This window comes from Aspergillus campestris (genome assembly GCF_002847485.1).
Source record: "Aspergillus campestris IBT 28561 chromosome Unknown P168scaffold_18, whole genome shotgun sequence".
Classification (NCBI taxonomy): domain Eukaryota; kingdom Fungi; phylum Ascomycota; class Eurotiomycetes; order Eurotiales; family Aspergillaceae; genus Aspergillus; species Aspergillus campestris.
Window position 1 is genome coordinate 83,018 of NW_020194353.1, and position 18,356 is coordinate 101,373.

General features: G+C 55.0%; 6 protein-coding genes across 6 annotated transcripts; 4 read left to right on the forward strand and 2 right to left on the reverse strand.

Annotated features, from left to right (window-relative positions):
* Window positions 1-371: 371 nt before the first annotated feature.
* On the forward strand, window positions 372-2,909 carry hsp60 (chaperone ATPase HSP60). The gene is made up of 3 exons (XM_024839150.1): window positions 372-642; window positions 769-910; window positions 1,006-2,909. The coding sequence occupies exons 1-3, from the start codon at window positions 532-534 to the stop codon at window positions 2,610-2,612; spliced, it is 1,860 nt and encodes a 619-aa protein (XP_024688469.1). The 5' UTR covers window positions 372-531; the 3' UTR covers window positions 2,613-2,909.
* On the reverse strand, window positions 2,851-7,273 carry P168DRAFT_313757 (uncharacterized protein; the record flags this gene model as incomplete). The annotated part of the gene is made up of 12 exons (XM_024839699.1): window positions 7,107-7,273; window positions 6,833-7,043; window positions 5,646-6,778; window positions 5,371-5,592; window positions 5,141-5,306; window positions 5,074-5,082; window positions 4,402-5,022; window positions 3,972-4,340; window positions 3,783-3,910; window positions 3,609-3,712; window positions 3,111-3,483; window positions 2,851-2,869 (listed from the first exon to the last, which is right to left on the reverse strand). Exons 1-12 carry the CDS (start codon window positions 7,157-7,159, stop codon window positions 2,851-2,853), a joined length of 3,408 nt encoding a protein of 1,135 aa, XP_024688470.1. The 5' UTR covers window positions 7,160-7,273.
* A 460-nt stretch (window positions 7,274-7,733) lies between these two features.
* P168DRAFT_313758 (putative mitochondrial carrier protein) lies at window positions 7,734-9,687 on the reverse strand. Its single transcript, XM_024839700.1, has 2 exons — window positions 9,316-9,687; window positions 7,734-9,261 (listed from the first exon to the last, which is right to left on the reverse strand). Exons 1-2 carry the CDS (start codon window positions 9,554-9,556, stop codon window positions 8,117-8,119), a joined length of 1,386 nt encoding a protein of 461 aa, XP_024688471.1. The 5' UTR covers window positions 9,557-9,687; the 3' UTR covers window positions 7,734-8,116.
* Window positions 9,688-9,805: 118 nt separating this feature from the next.
* On the forward strand, window positions 9,806-11,867 carry P168DRAFT_307931 (putative F-box protein (Pof7)). Its single transcript, XM_024839151.1, has 2 exons — window positions 9,806-10,419; window positions 10,478-11,867. The coding sequence occupies exons 1-2, from the start codon at window positions 10,036-10,038 to the stop codon at window positions 11,732-11,734; spliced, it is 1,641 nt and encodes a 546-aa protein (XP_024688472.1). The 5' UTR covers window positions 9,806-10,035; the 3' UTR covers window positions 11,735-11,867.
* Window positions 11,868-12,049: 182 nt separating this feature from the next.
* P168DRAFT_261183 (putative ATP-dependent RNA helicase (Hrh1)) lies at window positions 12,050-15,023 on the forward strand. The gene is made up of 3 exons (XM_024834693.1): window positions 12,050-12,929; window positions 12,978-14,543; window positions 14,651-15,023. The coding sequence occupies exons 1-3, from the start codon at window positions 12,351-12,353 to the stop codon at window positions 15,008-15,010; spliced, it is 2,505 nt and encodes an 834-aa protein (XP_024688473.1). The 5' UTR covers window positions 12,050-12,350; the 3' UTR covers window positions 15,011-15,023.
* A 981-nt stretch (window positions 15,024-16,004) lies between these two features.
* Window positions 16,005-17,827, forward strand: P168DRAFT_300439 (uncharacterized protein; the record flags this gene model as incomplete). The annotated part of the gene is made up of 2 exons (XM_024838425.1): window positions 16,005-16,028; window positions 16,100-17,827. The coding sequence occupies 2 exons, from the start codon at window positions 16,005-16,007 to the stop codon at window positions 17,825-17,827; spliced, it is 1,752 nt and encodes a 583-aa protein (XP_024688474.1).
* Between the last annotated feature and the right edge of the window lie 529 nt (window positions 17,828-18,356).

Consider the following 18,356-nt stretch of genomic DNA (forward strand, 5'->3'; position numbering starts at 1 on the left):
TAGTAATGGATCTGAACGTGTTTCGCTTATCCTCGGGATGAGATAGTTCAATGTGATGACTGCCGTTCAACCATCATCAACCCGTCGGCCAGCAACTCTTTAAAGAACGCAATCAAATTCAATCAGACAACTCTATCTTACCCTCGTCTCGCAGTATACTCTGTAGATGTATCAACAGTCGTGAGAACCAGTGTCCAGGTCACGAGAGACTAACCCAAACAGGCAACCCGGCTTCCGACAGTCCGGCGGATTCCCTCGGGAACGGACACACGTGACCTTCTAGGAGCTTCTCTCAAGCTAAGACGATCCGGGGATCGAGAAAGCGCCCGGCAAAAATTTCGTGACTTTCTTTGGCTTCATCTCTCTTCTTCCATCTCCATCCTTTCCTCCTTCACTCTCCATCCCTTTTTTCCCTCCCCCTCCTCTTTTCTTCTACTCCCCGTACTTCCCGTTCTTGCTCTGGGAGTTCTGTTCGGGCAATCTCAATTATCTTTCTTCTTTTCCATCATCTTCCTATCCCCCTAGTTCAAAATGCAAAGAGCTCTCTCTGCCCGGACTTCGGTCCTGTCCGCTGCCTCCAAGCGCACTTCCTTCTACAAGCCTGCTGGTTTGAACGCTCAGCAGCAGCGTTTTGCTCACAAGGTACGTTCTCTCGCCTTCTTTCCCATTGGCAATGGCTTCTGCTTCAGCCCGTCGCCGTGGATGGGCCTTCCGTCACTTCCCGGAGACTTCCATCAATCCATCGATGCTAACCCAGTCTGCCATTAGGAGCTGCGATTCGGTGTTGAGGCTCGTGCCCAGCTCCTGAAGGGTGTGGACACCCTCGCCAAGGCCGTCACCTCGACCCTGGGTCCCAAGGGCCGTAACGTCCTGATCGAGTCCCCCTATGGCTCCCCCAAGATCACCAAGGGTAAGTCACTTGGCCCATTCTTATCCCGATTCATCCCGGATTCATACCCAATGGTCAACTTCGATGATGAACGATGGAAATACTGACCTCTATAGATGGTGTGACTGTCGCCAAGGCCATCCAGCTCCAGGACAAGTTCGAGAACCTCGGTGCCCGTCTCCTCCAGGATGTGGCCTCCAAGACCAACGAAATCGCCGGTGACGGTACCACCACCGCCACTGTCCTTGCCCGTGCCATCTTCTCCGAGACTGTCAAGAACGTTGCCGCCGGCTGCAACCCCATGGACCTGCGCCGTGGTATCCAGGCCGCCGTCGACGCTGTCGTCGATTACCTCCAGCAGAACAAGCGTGACATCACCACCGGTGAGGAGATCGCCCAGGTCGCGACCATCTCGGCCAACGGTGACACCCACATTGGCAAGCTCATCTCCACTGCTATGGAGCGTGTCGGCAAGGAGGGTGTGATCACCGTCAAGGAGGGCAAGACCATGGACGACGAGCTGGATGTCACCGAGGGTATGCGCTTCGACCGTGGCTACACCTCCCCCTACTTCATCACCGACGCCAAGTCCCAGAAGGTCGAGTTCGAGAAGCCCCTGATCCTGCTGTCCGAGAAGAAGATCTCCGCCGTCCAGGACATCATCCCTGCCCTCGAGGCCTCCACCACCCTCCGCCGTCCCCTCGTCATCATCGCTGAGGACATTGAGGGTGAGGCTCTCGCCGTGTGCATCCTGAACAAGCTGCGTGGCCAGCTCCAGGTCGCTGCCGTCAAGGCCCCCGGCTTCGGTGACAACCGCAAGAGCATCCTGGGCGATCTTGCCGTGCTCACCAACGGCACCGTCTTCACCGATGAGCTTGACCTCAAGCTCGAGAAGCTGACCCCCGACATGCTCGGCTCCACCGGCTCCATCTCCATCACCAAGGAGGACACCATCGTCCTCAACGGCGAGGGCACCAAGGACAGCATCGCCCAGCGCTGCGAGCAGATCCGCGGCGTCATGGCCGACCCCGCCACCTCCGAGTACGAGAAGGAGAAGCTGCAGGAGCGTCTGGCCAAGCTCTCCGGCGGTGTTGCCGTCATCAAGGTTGGCGGTGCCTCCGAGGTTGAGGTCGGTGAGAAGAAGGACCGTGTCGTTGATGCCCTCAACGCCACCCGCGCCGCCGTCGAGGAGGGTATCCTGCCCGGTGGTGGTACTGCCCTGCTCAAGGCCTCCGCCAACGGCCTGGCCAACGTCAAGACCGCCAACTTCGACCAGCAGCTGGGTGTGAGCATCATCAAGAACGCCATCACCCGCCCCGCCCGCACCATCGTCGAGAACGCCGGTCTCGAGGGCAGCGTCATCGTCGGTAAGCTGACCGACGACTTCGGCAAGGACTTCAACCGCGGCTACGACAGCTCCAAGAGCGAGTACGTCGACATGATCGCCACCGGTATCGTCGACCCCCTCAAGGTCGTCCGCACCTCCCTCGTCGACGCCAGCGGTGTTGCCTCTCTGCTCGGTACCACCGAGGTCGCCATCGTCGAGGCCCCGAGGAGAAGCCCGCTGCCCCCGCTGGTGGCATGGGCGGCATGGGTGGTATGGGCGGTATGGGCGGCATGGGCGGCGGCATGTTCTAAGCTGATTAGAAACACCGCTGTCACATTTGCTGCTTTGGCCCCGGCCATCCGTCCTTGTTTGAAAGGTTATCCAGTCCCCCTTTGAGCGCGTCTTTGCATTATATGGGCATCTCCGGATCTGTTCCTTGTTTTGTTTTATCTATTTTCCCCTTTGTTGTAATGTGTTGTACGTCTTTGTTTCCTTTATTTCATTTATTTTTTTTTTCTCCCTCTCCCTCCTCCGAATCCCTCTAGACCTCTTGACTCCGCTTTGTTCTTGAATGGTTGGTTTCTTCACACATCTCCACTCCACTATGTTGGACATAAAAAATTCCGCCGGGAGTTCAGTCCTGTGTACCATATCTGTATTTTATGGATTTACAATCTATTCACCTTATTCGAGATTTCCATTCCTATCTGTAGCTCTAACTAGCCAAAAGATGCCTGATATGCAAGACTTGTCTACCCAAGAGACCTCATCTAGCCCTTCCAACTAAACCCCAAACCAATATAACATAGGAAACACAAAACAAAATCAAACAAAAGAGATCAAGTAAAATTCGTCCCCCGTCTCGAAAACCCACCCCCCTTCTCAGAAACATACCCCGCCTCCACCTCCGCCGGCGGCAAAGCCGACATCCCGCGATCCACATGTCTCCCCCAGATATCATCATCGCGGATCTGCCTATTGCCCCGCCGGAAGTACCTGTACCTGCTCAGTTTGCTCTTCACGGAGGATGTATCCCCTCCGCCGGTGGGTACGGTTTTGTCGTAGCTGATGTCGTCGTCGTTGTGGTTATGGCGGTGTTTGTGGTTGTTGGTGAAGATGACGAGGCGGGTGAAGGCTGCGAAGGAGGCGAGGAAGACGTCTTTGGCTACGGTGAAGGTTATTTTGTGCGCTTCGGAGATGGCGGCGCGGAGGCGTTCGCTGAAGGCCATTATTAAAGCGGCGACTATTATTGCTATTGATGTTGGGGCTGTTTCGTTTCATCTTGTTAGATTTGGTTGGATTTGTTTGGTTTGGTTTGGTGGTGTGGGAGGGAGGGAGGGAAGGGGAAAAAAAGGGTATTTGGATGTGGATATTGGGATAGAGAGTACTAACCGGCTATTTCGAACATGGTGGCTAAACTGAGGTTCGTGGCTTCGCCGCTCCATTCGCTGGCGTTCATTCCGAAGAGGGAGGTGAAGAAGGAGAGAGGTAGGAAGCTGTTGTTTATTTATCAGTATTTTGAGCTCCGGTGTGTGCGTCTAGCAGATGAGGGAGAGGGAGACTGACATGACTGTGAAAATGGTAAACACCATCACTGCTTGCGACTGGCTCTGCGTGACCTCTGCTTGCCAGCGTGCCATGCGGGACTCGTCGACGTTGGCTTGCTTTTGTTTGAGATCGAGGAGGTTTTCGACCTTGACTGGTTAGCCGGGTCAAGAGATAGGTAGGCTAGATGAGAAAAGAGAGGAGACGTACGGATTTCTGAGCAAGCAGAGCATTCTCTTTCATCTCAAGCGTCTGACTGCGGTAGTCGTCTATCCGGGCAAGCGCCTGGTCGACAAACACCCTCCCGTAGCCCTTGTCTTCGAAGTACTCGGACATGACTTCGAGCGTCGCGTGCTGCTGGTCGAGCAGTTTGACGATGGTGCCCAGCTCGTCTATGATGTCTCTCAGCTCTAGCAATGCGGATAGGTCCTCGCGGTTCTGGCGGGCGATGAGCTCGTCTCGTTCGCTGCGCTCTTTGGCGGTCATCATTTTGCCGTCTGCGTTTTTGTTGTATTCGGCGGGGTGGGTGTTGAAGCCGCGGTTTCGGAAGCGTTTGAATGATTTTGTTACGGATTCTGTCTTTGGGGGTCTTAGTATATTGAACAGAATAAGAAGGAAATAGAGGAGAGGTAGTTAGTACCAAGATTCCAATCGACTCTTCGAATATGCGTAAAACCTGCAGGTCATAGTATAGCGTCCTGTCGAGAAGCACGGTAACAGCGTGCAGCGCGATCAATGCGGCCAAATCGCCAGCCGTTTCGAAGCGTCTCGCCAGATCTCCGTTCAACTCGTTATAGATGCTATTGTGCAGGTTTGTCTGCTCATAGAGTTTGTCCTCGGCTTTGGTAGGCTCCTGCTTGGGGAAGAACGTCACGACGGTTTTCTGATCCACAACCCATAGCCAAAGCTGATCGACCATGAGGACCTTGCCGTCCGTGAAATTCCTAGGCGACTGTGTTCTATATTGTGGCGGGGGCGGCTCGCCCAATTCCTCGTTGAGGTCGATGGGTTTCCGGGTTCGTTTCCAGAGCATCTGATCGTCGTCTCTGGCCTCCGTCGACCGCAGATTCGGATAGCCGAACTGGTCGAGGGTTCGCCTTATGTGGATTGGGGGGTCCGAGCCCAGGTATTTCCAGATGAGCTTCGATTCCAAATCTGATTGTGCGACATGATCTGGAGCTGGTTTCGACCGTCCCTGTCGCACTCTCTCTTCGATGATGTTTCGTCGCTGTACGAGATTCCAGTAGGTGTCCCAATGTAGCTGAAGTGCGTGTTAGATCTGACCCATGCAATTTGATTGGTGGAGACTCACGTATGGAAGCTGTCGATAAGAAATGAGGGTTAGAGCAGATCTTCTGGGCGTGGAGGGCAAGACTCACATATAAAGCTAGTCGAGGATCATCAGGCGCTCCCGGCGTGTCCATTGGCGAAGGATTGTTCTGTCGAAAATGGATACAAGCAGGCCGCACAAAGCGCGAGTGCGGGTCTACGTGCCGGTTATAAAGGTGTGCCCACCAGTTCCGGTCGTTGAGCACTTTGCGAAAGCTATTCCGAAGAAATCAGAACGTCAGCTACATGAAGACCACAATGGCAATGGTGATTGTCTTACAATTCCGATTGTTGGTCTTCGTCGCAGGCTTTTCCCAGGACCGGAGGAACCCATCCGGTATGGGTATAGGGAACATGGATCCAGAGAAGTTTCTCGGTGCCCGGCTCTGGTCGATCAAAACGGGGGGCCACTCGAGGTGCCTCGGAAGTCATTTCATTGAGCCGCTCCCTCATTGACGTGGGAATGGGAAGAAACTTCTTATACTTTGCCGAGAGGCTCGTCCTTGAGACATGTTAGTCGCTTCTCTTGTCGACTCTCACCTTGCTTCGACTCACCTGTGGGTTAGTTCTAGACTACCAGTACCAGAGCTCCCCGAAGATGGCCTGACAGGCTCGACTTTCTGGGCATCCTGTGCAGGCTCTTCTTCCGGACGACTGGGATCGAGCTCTTCAGAGTCTCGTTGCTCTGATTCGTCTTTTTGCTCTGAATCCTCGTCAAAATAATTTCCAGCTGTTGGCTCTGTGACATGAATCCTGGGGGATTTCTGTACCACAAAGCTACGGCTTTGCTTCATCGACGGCCTCATGGGAGCTGGTTCCGGCTCTTTTGATACCGCACCACCATGCATCTCATCTATCATGGACGAGCCGTACGGGGAAGAGGGCCTACTGTCAAAGCTGCTCACAGAAGAATCATCTAGCGGAGTGGTCGGCATTCCGCCCGTCTGCGTGAGACGTTCCCCGAGACAGATAGACGGGCCATTCTTTATATAATCATGCAGAGTTGACTTTGTTGACCAAAGCTTCAAAGGCGTCTCATCGCTGACTCCCCGCGCAGGATCCTCAAAAAAGCCGTTGACTTGGACCTTGACCTCCCTTTTCACATGCAACGGGTTGTCTCGCATCGCAGATAGGCGAAGGGCTGCCTTTGTAAAATACTGTAATTCTTTGATAAAGCCCATCCGCGTAGTCCGTTCTTGCCCTTTGAAGCATGCCGTGCCGACGTGGTCGGTAGCCAGGGGTATCTCTTTCTCGTGTTCAAAGTCCAATACTCCTGACCTGATCGAAGTGATGGGAACGTGCATCTCGACCGTGCTTTTCGTCACCGAATCCGTGATGGGCAAAATCGACTCGGCCGTCTCTAAGAAGGTCCAGAGCTTCATGTCGGCGCAAATTGACCTAAAGCGACTAGACAGATGCAAGAGATGCGGATGCCGCGGCCGAAAGAGTTCTCGTAGCCGATATGGGACACGGTACTTCAACTGTAGCAGGTGGTGGACGCTTTTGACATACTCCGGCGCGGACAGGTAGCTGGACCCCTGATGGGGCGTTGCCAAAAAGGCGATCCCATAGCAGCTTGTGTAAATGGACTGGAGGCTCGACGCTGACTGGCTCGCGATAATCAACGCTGCTTTGGCAACGAGGCCGCCAGTGCTATGGCAGATGAAGACGATCGGACGTTTGCTGATCTACCAAGCGTTAGTATCCCACACCGTCCAGGGAAGGTAGCCGGAAACCCGTACCGTCGACTGTCTTTGGTCATGTAACTGTGTCAACAGTTTGTTCGCCAGATCTTCCAGGTCAGCCTGAGGCTTGAGCTTCCCGTGGTCTGCTAGCAAGACGCGCGCACGGGGAAGATGCGTCGCGAGTTCCGAAACAGGCCATGGTGTCTCCGAGTTCTCATCCGACCATGCGCGTACGGGGTCTGCGCCAATGGCGGGCACCACAACAACGCTAAATCAACGTCCTTAGCCTGCCAGTCCTAAGCTTGGGGGAAGCGGGCTTAACTAGACTTACTCCAGGTCAGTCTCAGGGCGAGGAGGCACCGTGCCAACAGTTTCGCGGCTCATGGTCGTCACTTGAGAGTTCTATTTGGGAAATCATTTCAGAGTTCCAACTTCTTTGTGTATTTCCCGCGGTTAAAAGGGACAGGGGTGGGGGGGTGTAAGATGGAAGGTCAAAGGACCATAGTCAATGAGGGGGGTGTCGCCATCATCTGACGACGCGACAAGAAAAAAAGAAGCATGCCCCTGTCTCTGCAGATGACTCCGCTACGGGGCACTCTTTCCCCGGTTTTAATTTGGTCATCTCAGCCTCATGGCTCAACATGGAATAAAGCGACTAAAAGTGGACGGGGGTGCCAATCATGAGGGGAAAAAGGAGAGAGATCGGCCTTGGTCGGTGAACTACTCGTGTTCGCGGCGGCGCACCTGACCCCATGCGGTCTCAGCCTTCTTTTGTTTTACTTCATAAGGTCGCATTTGCCTGGATATGACTCTTTGTTGTGGAGTCATTGGGGCGATGACTTGCATCGAATATGTCGCCTAACAGTCCGGTGTGGTAAGCTTAGTTCGCTATGACGTGAACCCACCGGAGCTATACTATCCCTGTCGTTAAGCCTATGGGGAATGTGGGTATTTCGAGATGACATTTATTCCTCTATTCCATGGATATATTCAGATATATATGTACAGGTTCTCAAAATGCGACGCTTTTTTTGGAAATCAAAAGAACCACCTTTCCCTGGAAAAATGCGAACACAGAAATACACGAGGGAAGGGGCCAAAAGAAGAAGGCTGCATGTATCGCAAGGCGGTATCATCAAGCATGAATCACAGTGACGACTGGCAGATAAGGAGGCCAGTCGATCGCGAAATTAAGGAATAAAAAAGGTATTAGAAATGAACAGCGCCAATTGACAATGCAAAGAGGGGAGTTTGACATGCAAAGAGAGGAGAGACCTCAAAAAACACCAATGGCTGGCCCAGAGCATGTGTCGGAGCCAAGGGATCCACTCGTGAATCAGGTCAAGACATCGATTCTGCGTCAGTGGAAATGTGCCTTTCGTTGACGTCTTGTGCCATTTTCTTCCCGAACTCATAAGTGGAGATCATGATGGCACAAGCCGGTGCTACTTTCAAGCACCGTGCCACCCAGCCACGGAACAGTCCGGGCATACCTTCTTCATGGACTATGTGCAAGAGAAATTTGGGTAAAGAGAGCAGCTCTGGAGGGACCGGCCGCCCTTGCGCCGCAGTACCGAGGGCATTCGGGACCTCGCTGCCCAGATGCCGGAAGACCTGTTGCCGTGTCTTCCCCACATCGAACGGGGTGGTGACCAACGCCGCCAGTGCACCAGACGTCGCACCGCCCACGAAGCTCTCGAAGAACGTCGGCGTCTCGTCATCTTGTGGTGAATGTCCTGTGATGTGGAGGTGCGGTAGTCCATGCTCGTGGGCTGCTTTCCGCGCTTCCAGCAGGTATTTTTTCGCCTCTTCGTAACCCCACCAGTATAAGCCGGAGAATGGGACATCGCGCCACATCGTAAGAGTCAGACCCCTCCAGAGCGAACCGTAGCCGTGGATCTGAGTCATGCGGTGCAATCCCTCAAGCGTCGTCTTGAAGTGCCCGGCGCCGGTGCCGGGGGTGGCTTGCAGTCGCGTTCGAAACATCTCGATGGGGCTGATAGCTGCTGCTGCGCCTATCCTCGCAGTGGCTCCCGCCACGAACGGGGCATATGCATCAGGGCAAAGCCGGTTGATGGGGCTCTTATCATCCGATCGCAGCCAGTCGTACCCCGCAAAGTAGATAATGTTGGCAGGAATGCTCATCATCATCGTCGGGGTTAACCCCCGCCAAAGAGTCCGGGCCCCTTCATTCCGTGCAATTTTGCGTATACCATCCAGGGTAGACGTAAACGTTTTCCGCCGGGTTTCTTCCACCGCACAATCCGCCATCGCTGCCGGAGAGACTCTCACAGTTCCCCCATTGGGCCCCACCATGCATATTTGCGAATTTTGGCCGATCCAAAACACTTCCCGACAACAAGAGGTCACGCCGAGGTTCGGGGGTACGTTTTTCAGGGTCTGCGTCGTGTGGGAGGTGAAGGGCGAGGTGTTCTTGACGGATGATTGCGACTGGAGGCGGACACGGACCACGTCAAGAGGGGTCACTAGATGCCAATGTGAGTATATGTGCGCCAAGTCGCAAGAAGCTATTCCCTTACCTAAAAGATTCGTGAGGATACTCCCGCAGGTGGCGGAAACCATCCGTTGAGAGATGGAGATGTTTTCATTCTTGCGACTAGCATCCGGACTAGGGGCTGAAACCGTTCTCGATGGGGTCGTCATTGTTGAGCCCTTAGTCCAATTCCATGACTCCGACGAACCCTTGTCTTTTGCAGCCCACTCCAAGTCGCCTGGGCGGTATCGGTCTCCAGGCACAGGGTCGGACCTAGCACCCGACATGCAGGCAACAACGGGGCGCCGAACGGATCCACTTCCAACAACACGGTCGGGTATATGAGTTCAAGTCCTAATATCGAACCAGGGCCTGGAAGGTCGATAGAAAAGTAAAAATGAGGCAATGGGGGGAGAAGGTTCGGGGAATAATGCGTCAGTGAAAAAAGAGCGAATGGTCGAGATCGGATGGCGGCGGTGGCGCTTGGACCAAAACAGTTTGGTCGCTGCGATAAGCAACCAACAACGTTCACCTTTCTTCGACCCCCTTCGTTCTGGTGGGTTGCTGGTACCCTGCGGTTTCCTTGGAATCAAGCTTAATTCTATTTATAAATCGAAATGGCCCTGTGAATCGATCGTATCGTTATATCTCTACTCATCTTTGCCTAGGTCTTTTGGTGTTGAGGCCCACACTAGGTTGGAGACCCCGGCTTATCAATCAGTCTCCGTCATTCTCCGCGCCCTGCACTCTAGCACCACGCGTGATTATGGAAGACAACGCCGAGCTCGAGTCGTTTCGACGTCAGTGGAGAGAGGAGGTTGCGCATCGTGCGAGACCGAGACAGGAACCGTCGCAGCCGAGCCAGAAGCGTCGGACGTCAACTGCCCGACCGAGTCATTTCCCTCCGACTCGCCACGGAGCGCTCGAGCGCAAAGAAGAGGAGGATAATGCCCCGGTGTCGTTCGACCAGGGTGAGATTGTGGAAGGTGTTGGTCAGTTGAGTCTGGGAGTCAGCGACGAAAATGCTTTGCAAGCTCAAGAGCCACCTGGGGAACCCGAGTCTGCCCTGGAGCACTTTGAGCGCGCGGTCGAAAAGGAGGCAGAGGGAAGCTTAGGGGACAGTCTGCAGCTTTACCGCAAAGCATACCGAGTAAACCTGATACCTTAATCCATGCAGATGGCGAATAAGCTAACAGTTGGTTGTATAGCTGGACTCTACAGTTGACAAAGCGTACCGGCACAAGCATTTTGCCTGGGCGTGGAAAGAGCCCGCGCAAAAACTAGTCCCCAGTGCTGCTGCGGCGACGACCACAATCCCACCAGGCCAACAATCGCAGGATGAGTCCGAGGCTCTACCGGTCTCCGAGCTTATCGCGTCCTTTGCCCATTGTCCGATTCCGCAGGCGGAACCCATCATCGAGGGCGATACCCCTCCCCCGTGTCCCATCGCAACCGCGCCGACGGATGTACTCGTTGAGATATTGAAACAGGTTGCCGTGATGGACCCGGCATCGCTTGTCCGAATGTCCTTGGTCTGCAAACGCTTCGCGTACCATTTCGCCCACGAACAGCACATTTGGAAACGGATATGCCAAGGCGCGGAGTTCGGTTTCAAGGCCATGCATTATTCATTCGCCTGTGACGTCTTCGGGATCCCCGAATATACTCTGGCCGCCCGCTACACTCCGTTTCCCACGGACGCCCCGGTGCAGATCCCTCCGCCGTTGTCTTCCTGGAGCGATGTCTTTCAGATGTTCCCTCGGATTCGCTTCACTGGAGTTTACATCAGTACCGTCAACTACACTCGCCCCGGCGCGGCATCCTCGTACCAGAATGTGTCGTGGAACAGCCCGATCCACATCGTGACCTACTATCGGTACCTGCGGTTCTACCCCGACGGGTCGGTCATCTCCCTACTGAGCACCGTCGAGCCTCTCGAAGTGGTGCCGTATATCAGCAAAGAAAACGTTCTGGCGGCACGAGCCACCTCGCACAAGCAACACCAGCGACACGCCTCCGACGCAGGCACTACGCTAGCAGGAGCTTCCGATCCGATCCCGTCGGTCGCCATGGGGGCGTTGAAGTACGCCAACCGGGGTCGCTGGCGTCTTGCCAAGCCCTTCCCCTCAGAAGAGGGCGAGGAAGAGGATGTCATGGCCGCCGACCCACTCCCAGACGCCTTTTCGATGCCCGTGAAAACCGACGACGATCCCCGCGACGTCGTCATCGAAACTGAGGGCGTCGGCCCCAAGTACCGCTACCTTCTCTATCTCTCCCTCCGGTCACCTTCTGCCGGGAAGGCTAACGCTGTCAACCCTTCGCCGTCTGTCCCGTCGAAGAACACGAAACTAGTGTGGAAGGGCTATTGGAGCTATAACAAGCTGACGGACGACTGGGCTGAGTTTGGACTACGCAATGACCGGGCGTTTGTCTTTAGACGTGTGCGCGGATGGGACATGGCATGAACTATGAACGAAGGTTGATGATGTAAATGTCATGGGCATTGGTGAAAGAATGGATAGAGGGTCCCCTGGTTACGATCGGAGATATCAAAACTATATATGAGATAGATGAGATCATGATACAAATTGGTTGTCTAGTTATTGAGTGCACATACTTGGATATATGTAGTTCCTGGTGTTGATATTGATAGGTATTATTGGAAGAGATCAGTATGACGAGATCAGAACGGAAGATTGTATTGGTTATGACCGACTTTACCATTCAATCTTTCTTCGCCCCAGTTAATACGATTATAGAATCCTTCCCTTTTTCTTTTTATCTTGTACTTTCTCTTCCCTTATATAGGTCAGGTCTTCTCCACCTCCAATCCCGAATCCAAACACCCAAACCGAACCATGGAATCTCCACGCCAAGCACCTTATCGATAAGCAACGCCAGCCTTAACCCATCCAAAAGGCAGAAAAAAAATTTCGGGGAAAAAAGCACCGCAAATAGCAACAACTAACACAATCAACACCAAGACGAATCCTCTCCCGGGCTGACTGGCTGTTATACCTGTACATTCAGGATTCACCTATAACCTACGATTCGGTCGCCCGACACCTTTCCACAGACACAATGCCCGAGCGGGTACGCACCGTCTTTGACGACGATGTGGACAGCCACCAGCCGCCGGTGCAGACCGCACCGCAGGAGACTGTCGCGCCCGAGCCGCCTTTGAAGAAGCGGAAGACGAAGGATGGCGATTCCGTCGCGGATAGAAAGAAGAAGAAGACGAAGAAATCTACAGTTACAGACACAGCGCCGGCGACGTCTCCTCCTCCATCCTCCGAAAACAACGTCGAGCAACGAAACTCCCAAGACTCCAACCCAGCACCGCTCAAAAAGACACAGAAGAAGCGAAACGATGCAGTGGTGGATAGACCCGTGCGCGACAAGAAACACGAGTCCGCCCTTACAGACGGCAAGGACAAGAAGCGGCCGCCGAGGGAGTTCCCCGGTCTCCGGGACAAGGCGCGCGCTTTGTACGAAACACGCAAGAACTTGCCGATTTTCCCGCATGGGGACGAGATCAGGCGGTATCTGAGCAACAATGATGTGATGTTGTTGGTGGGTGAGACTGGTAGCGGAAAGAGTACCCAGATTCCGCAGTTCCTCGTCGATGAGCCGTGGTGTCGGCCGAAGAGGGTGAGCCCTGTCGGAAAGGGTGCTGCCGCTGCCGCTGATAGTGGAGACGGTGGGAAGGACAAGAAGAAAGGGGATGGGAAGATGGTGGTGGGCGGGTGTATTGCGATTACGCAGCCGCGTCGGGTGGCTGCTATTTCGCTGGCGCGGCGTGTTGCGGAGGAGATGGGTACGCCGTTGGGGTCGTCGTCACCGGCGAGTCAGGTTGGGTACTCGGTGCGGTTTGATACGTCTACGTCGCCGAGTACGCGGGTGAAGTTCTTAACGGAGGGGATGCTGCTGCAGGAGATGCTGCGCGATCCGGCGCTGACGAAGTACAGCGCTGTGGTGGTAGATGAGGTGCACGAGCGCGGTGTCAATGTGGATTTGGTGCTGGGTTTTCTGAGGAATCTGGTGACGGGGAATCGTGAGGCGCGTGGTGGGCTGCCGTTGAAGGTTGTGGTTATGAGTGCTACGGCTGATATGGAGAGTTTACTTGGGTTCTTTGAGGAGGGATATACGGGTGGCGTGGACAGGGGTTTGGTACAGGAGAAGGAGGAGGCTACGGGGACGGACGAAGCGAAGACGCAGGACGACATCGCGGTGTGTCATATCAAGGGCCGTCAGTATCCTGTCAAGACGATCTACGCCCCGGCGCCGGTGCATGATTTCGTCGACGCGGCCCTCAAGGTCATCTTCCAGATCCACTGCAAGGAGCCCCTGCCCGGCGACATCCTCGTTTTCTTGACGGGGCAGGAGACGGTGGAGGCTCTCGAGCAGCTGGTCCTCGAGTATGCCGAGGGCATGGATACCGCGCTGCCCAAGATCCAGGTGCTGCCGCTGTTCGCGGCGCTTCCCCAGGCTGCGCAGCAGCGCGTGTTTCTCCCCGCGCCGCCTCGCACCCGCAAGATCATCCTGGCCACCAATATTGCCGAAACCTCCGTCACGGTGTCCGGGGTCCGGTTCGTGGTGGACTGTGGAAAGGCCAAAGTCAAGCAGTTCCGGACGCGTCTGGGGCTGGACTCTCTCCTGGTCAAGCCTATCTCAAAATCGGCCGCGATCCAGCGAAAGGGTCGTGCCGGTCGAGAGGCGCCCGGGCAATGTTATCGACTTTACACGGAGAAGGACTATCTGGCTCTTGACGAGGTCAACACCCCCGAGATCCTGCGTTGCGATCTAAGCCAGGCGTTGTTAAATATGAAGGCCCGTGGGGTCGACAACGTGATGGGCTTTCCGTTCCTGACCCGGCCCCCGCGCGAGGCCCTGGAGAAGGCACTCCTGCAGCTCCTGAGTATCGACGCCCTCGAAGATTCCGGGGCGATCAGCGCCACCGGACAGCAGATCGCCAAACTCCCGCTTACCCCGACGCTGGGACGCGTCCTTCTGGCGGCCTCCGAGTTCGGTGCGGGTTGTCTGTCCGACGTGATCGACATCATCTCGTGTCTCAGCGTGGAGAACATCTTCATCAACACCAACTCGGAAGAGAAGAAAGAACAGGCAGAGAAGGCACGGCACGACCTCTACCGGCGCGAAGGCGACCATCTGACCATGCTGGCCACAGTGCAGGCCTACGCAGCGGAGCATAGCGACCGCAAGGCATGGGCCGAACGACATCTGGTCTCCCACCGGGCCATGCAGTCCGTTATGGTGAGTTCTCTACTTTTCCCAGCCATCAACAGCATGCCTGTTCCCTCCCCCCATGCCCAGCTCCTACGCAGCCCAGCCATGCCCAGCCTTTGCTGACCGCTTCTTAGGACGTGCGCAAACAACTCACCACTCAATGTCGCCAAGCTCAGTTATTGCCCAACCCCTCGGATTCGCGGGGTACTAACGGTACTAACTCGTTCGACCCGTCCCTGGTCCGGGAGCCCTCCCCGGTGGCCATCCTGAAGAGTTTCCTGCGTGGGTTCGCGACCAACACGGCGCGACTGGTCCCTGACGGCAGCTATCGCACCGTCGTGGGGAACCAGACGGTCGCCATCCACCCGTCCAGCGTGCTGTTCAGCAAGAAGGTCGAGGCTATCCTGTACAACGAGTTTGTGTTTACGAACCGCAGTTATGCGCGGGGGGTGAGTGCGGTCCAGATGGATTGGGTGGGGGAAGCGTTGGCATGATATTCTTATTTACCCCTTCTCCTTTCTCCCTTTCTTCTTTTTTTTTTTTTTTTTTTTTAAATTCCATCATGAATCATTGTGATTGCTGCCCTTTCAGCCTTGTTTTCGACCTGTCCCTGTATATAGAGACCAATTGACTGTGGATTGGGGAATGATGGCCGATGTTTGGTCGGATCAACATCCCCACCACTAGACTCGCCTTAGTCCTTTCTTTCTGTGGACAGACTAAACCATGACCTGTCATTCTCCTCTCCCACCACGGTGCTGATCTCCAGTGGGGTCTGATGTGCCCTGTAATTCCGGATCCTCTCCAACACACCGGGCGAGTTTCATGCTGTGGGTGAGTTGGCCATTCTTATCTACCCGGTCGATCGTGTGATCAGGATCCATTCAAGTGGATTTCATAGACTCGAATTAATCAGAAGAGGATCAAAGATCAAAGTGACGAGTCCCAGTTGAATCCGACTATATAATCAGTTGAGTCTGGTCGGGTGACGGGAGACACCTCAGTCAGCCCAAGTCACGCTTCTTCCCTTGCATCATCGTCCTCTCTTCTCTTCTTCTTCTTCTCTTCGTCTCTTCGTCTCTTCCGCATCGGGACGTTCCATCTGGACAACTTTCACTTCTCTTTTCTTTCCTTTTCTCCTCCTCCTCCTCTTCTTCCTCGTCTTCTTGTTCTGGGCCAACGAGTGATAGATCATCCTGTTATCGCACAACGCCACCCCCGACTTGCCTATCATCAGGATCGCGTCACATCACCGCAATCCCTCTACATCCCGTCATCTTATCGAACTAGTCGGGTTGATCTGCGTCCCCATCCCATTTATCCCTCCATCCTCGCTGTCCTTTTCTTCCTTCTTTAGTTCGTGGTTTCAACTTGGTGTAATTATTTTATTTTATCATTTATTTTTTTACTCTCCACTGCGTCTTCTCATCATTATCGTCAATCCGCGGGGAGATCCACCGATCGGACATCCCCAATCCTCACCACACCATGGCGTTTCGTCTACCACCACAAGTCCCCCATCGTCAACGTCCCTACTCCACCTCCCAACCCCCGCCCTCGACCTCTCCCCATCCGTTTCGCAGCCCCCGGAAAACGACTCGACTGAATGGGTGCTCTTCTCCCCCTCCCAACCTTCCGTCACCGCCCATACACACACCACCTCCACCGAACATACCCCGCGCACCGCGGGCGCGTCTCGTCTCAGTGACTTTGGCTCCTTTGGCACCGTGACCCGGTCCGCCTTGGGCCCCGAACAGGAAGATGACGCCGACGACCTGGATGATGTGTTGGACGAGGATGGGACCGAGTTAGACAGTCTAGACGACGGTCTACACGCCTTCCGAGCCCCCGAGGTGGATCAGGGATCCGCCTCCAAGTGGGACCAAGGGGACAGCTCCGTTCTTCCGGCCCATGACGGCCTAGGCAGCTTCCAAGCATCTAGTCAGACCGTGCAGGACCAATTGTGGCAGCATGAGCAGTACAACCCCCGGCGGAGACCCGAGCTGCGCCTGCGCCGCCATTCGAGCGTCCAACGCCAGCTAGATGCCATGGTGGATAATGACCGGACCGATGCGGAGCGGGACCGCTGGCAGCGGATCGAGAGGTGGAGAATGGACCAGAGCCGGATGCTCTTGAACGAGATCGAGAAGGAGACGCGGAAGCGGCGCAGCAGTTGCGCGGGCGTGTCGTCGAGTGATCGCGCCATGCCACCGTCCGTGACTCCGGATACGCCACGCAGTATCCCGGAGGCGGCTCCCGCGGAGAAGCCCCAGGAGGGTGATCCGGAGTCGCTTTGGCAACGGATCACCCGCAAAGTCATTCGGGATCTCATCGGCATCGACGATTCTCTGCTCTCAGTCATCTTCGGGGAGTCCCTGGTGGACACCGATCATGATGCGCAGCGTACATCTACGGGGACGAGTCAGCCTTTTGATTTGAATGAGGCGTTGAATAGGGAGCTGGGCTCCGTGCCGGACGACCAGAACCAGTGGCAGAGCAAACTCCTTCAACGCATCGCACACGAACTCGGCGTGCTGGTTCACCAGCTCTGCGAGCACCCCGGCGCATTCACGACGTACCTCAACGTGTCGAATGACGCTCACAACCAGTACGCGGGGATCCCGCTCAGTCGTGTCCCGGAAGAGGGAGCGGAAGCCCCAGACACAACGGTATCCACCCGGCCTGAATCCTCGTCCAAGGCGACGGGCATAAGCCTGGGAGAGTCCATGCCCTCGCCGCATTTTAGCCCGACGATCCGTAGTTCCCATTACCACGAGCATGCAGCGCAGTGGGGCATCGAAGACGACGCTGATTCAAGCCGCGCAGCAGAGCCCTTATCGGAGTCCGCGCGTGTTCAGCACGAGAAAGAATACTGGGAGCGCGAACTCGACGTCATGATGGTATTCCGGTACCTCCGCAACCGGTTCAGCCATCGCAGCACCACCTCAGATTCGCACCACACCACATCACGCCGTCCCCCACAGGACGCCTCGCGGCGCGCGGCGGTCATTCGCCAGCACCACCCGCTCGTAGCCCGCGCTCACTCCCGCTCCCAGGCCCAGGCCCGTCGCCAGTCACAATGCTCAGCCAACGGTGCTGGTTCAACAGGGGTCTCCTCGCCAATCCTCCGACAGCACTTCCGACGCTCCAGCTCCAGCTGTGCCAGCCAGAGCGCCAAGCGGTCGGCCATTTCCAGTCGGCGAACGCTCACCAGCTCCAGCCGAAACTACTGGGACATTGGGGGGAGCGTCGACAGCGGCAGCGCCGTGGTCCCGGTGAGCGCGGGGGTACCGGCGTGGGGGGATGTCTAGCATGGTTGGTTATCGACGTACCTATCATTTGGATATCGATAATCCTTACCCATCTATCATGTCTCCCAGGAAGTTCCGTGCTTCCTATTGTCACGGCTTTATGTTTATTTTTATTTCATGATTATATTCTTTGGTCTGAACGGTTCGGTTTTCGGGCGTTGGCTGCTTATATACGTGTGGTATGACATATGATATATATACTGTACTTAAGTCTCTCTTATATACTATATACTAGCCGCAAGGCTCGGGATATATATTTTGGTTTTACTTGTCTTCGTTGATCCCTTTTGAATATTTATCATTGCAAAGTTATCAAATTCGTATGAAGAACATGCTAATCATGAGAAAGTAGGCAGACAGGTGTCCAGGGTTGCCCTCAACAACAGGTTCCGTGGTGTACACAGCAGGTAGACAGACAATCGACTCAGTCCATCAACAATTTGTAATACCCACTCAGTGTATGACAATAAAATCCATATTCATCCAACAGATTTTACTCTTGAAACAAGACTCCTCTATGACCGATGGG

Coding starts and splice junctions, on each gene's coding strand:
- P168DRAFT_261183 (XM_024834693.1), top strand. CDS start 12,351: ATGCCCGAGCGGGTACGCACCGTCTTTGACGACGATGTGGACAGCCAC. Junction 12,930..12,977: donor GGCCGAAGAGGGTGAGCCCT/GTCGGAAAGGGT, acceptor GACGGTGGGAAG/GACAAGAAGAAAGGGGATGG. Junction 14,544..14,650: donor GGGCCATGCAGTCCGTTATG/GTGAGTTCTCTA, acceptor ACCGCTTCTTAG/GACGTGCGCAAACAACTCAC.
- P168DRAFT_313758 (XM_024839700.1), bottom strand. CDS start 9,556: ATGTCGGGTGCTAGGTCCGACCCTGTGCCTGGAGACCGATACCGCCCA. Junction 9,262..9,315: donor TATCCTCACGAATCTTTTAG/GTAAGGGAATAG, acceptor ATTGGCATCTAG/TGACCCCTCTTGACGTGGTC.
- P168DRAFT_307931 (XM_024839151.1), top strand. CDS start 10,036: ATGGAAGACAACGCCGAGCTCGAGTCGTTTCGACGTCAGTGGAGAGAG. Junction 10,420..10,477: donor TTTACCGCAAAGCATACCGA/GTAAACCTGATA, acceptor TTGGTTGTATAG/CTGGACTCTACAGTTGACAA.
- hsp60 (XM_024839150.1), top strand. CDS start 532: ATGCAAAGAGCTCTCTCTGCCCGGACTTCGGTCCTGTCCGCTGCCTCC. Junction 643..768: donor AGCAGCGTTTTGCTCACAAG/GTACGTTCTCTC, acceptor GTCTGCCATTAG/GAGCTGCGATTCGGTGTTGA. Junction 911..1,005: donor CTCCCCCAAGATCACCAAGG/GTAAGTCACTTG, acceptor TGACCTCTATAG/ATGGTGTGACTGTCGCCAAG.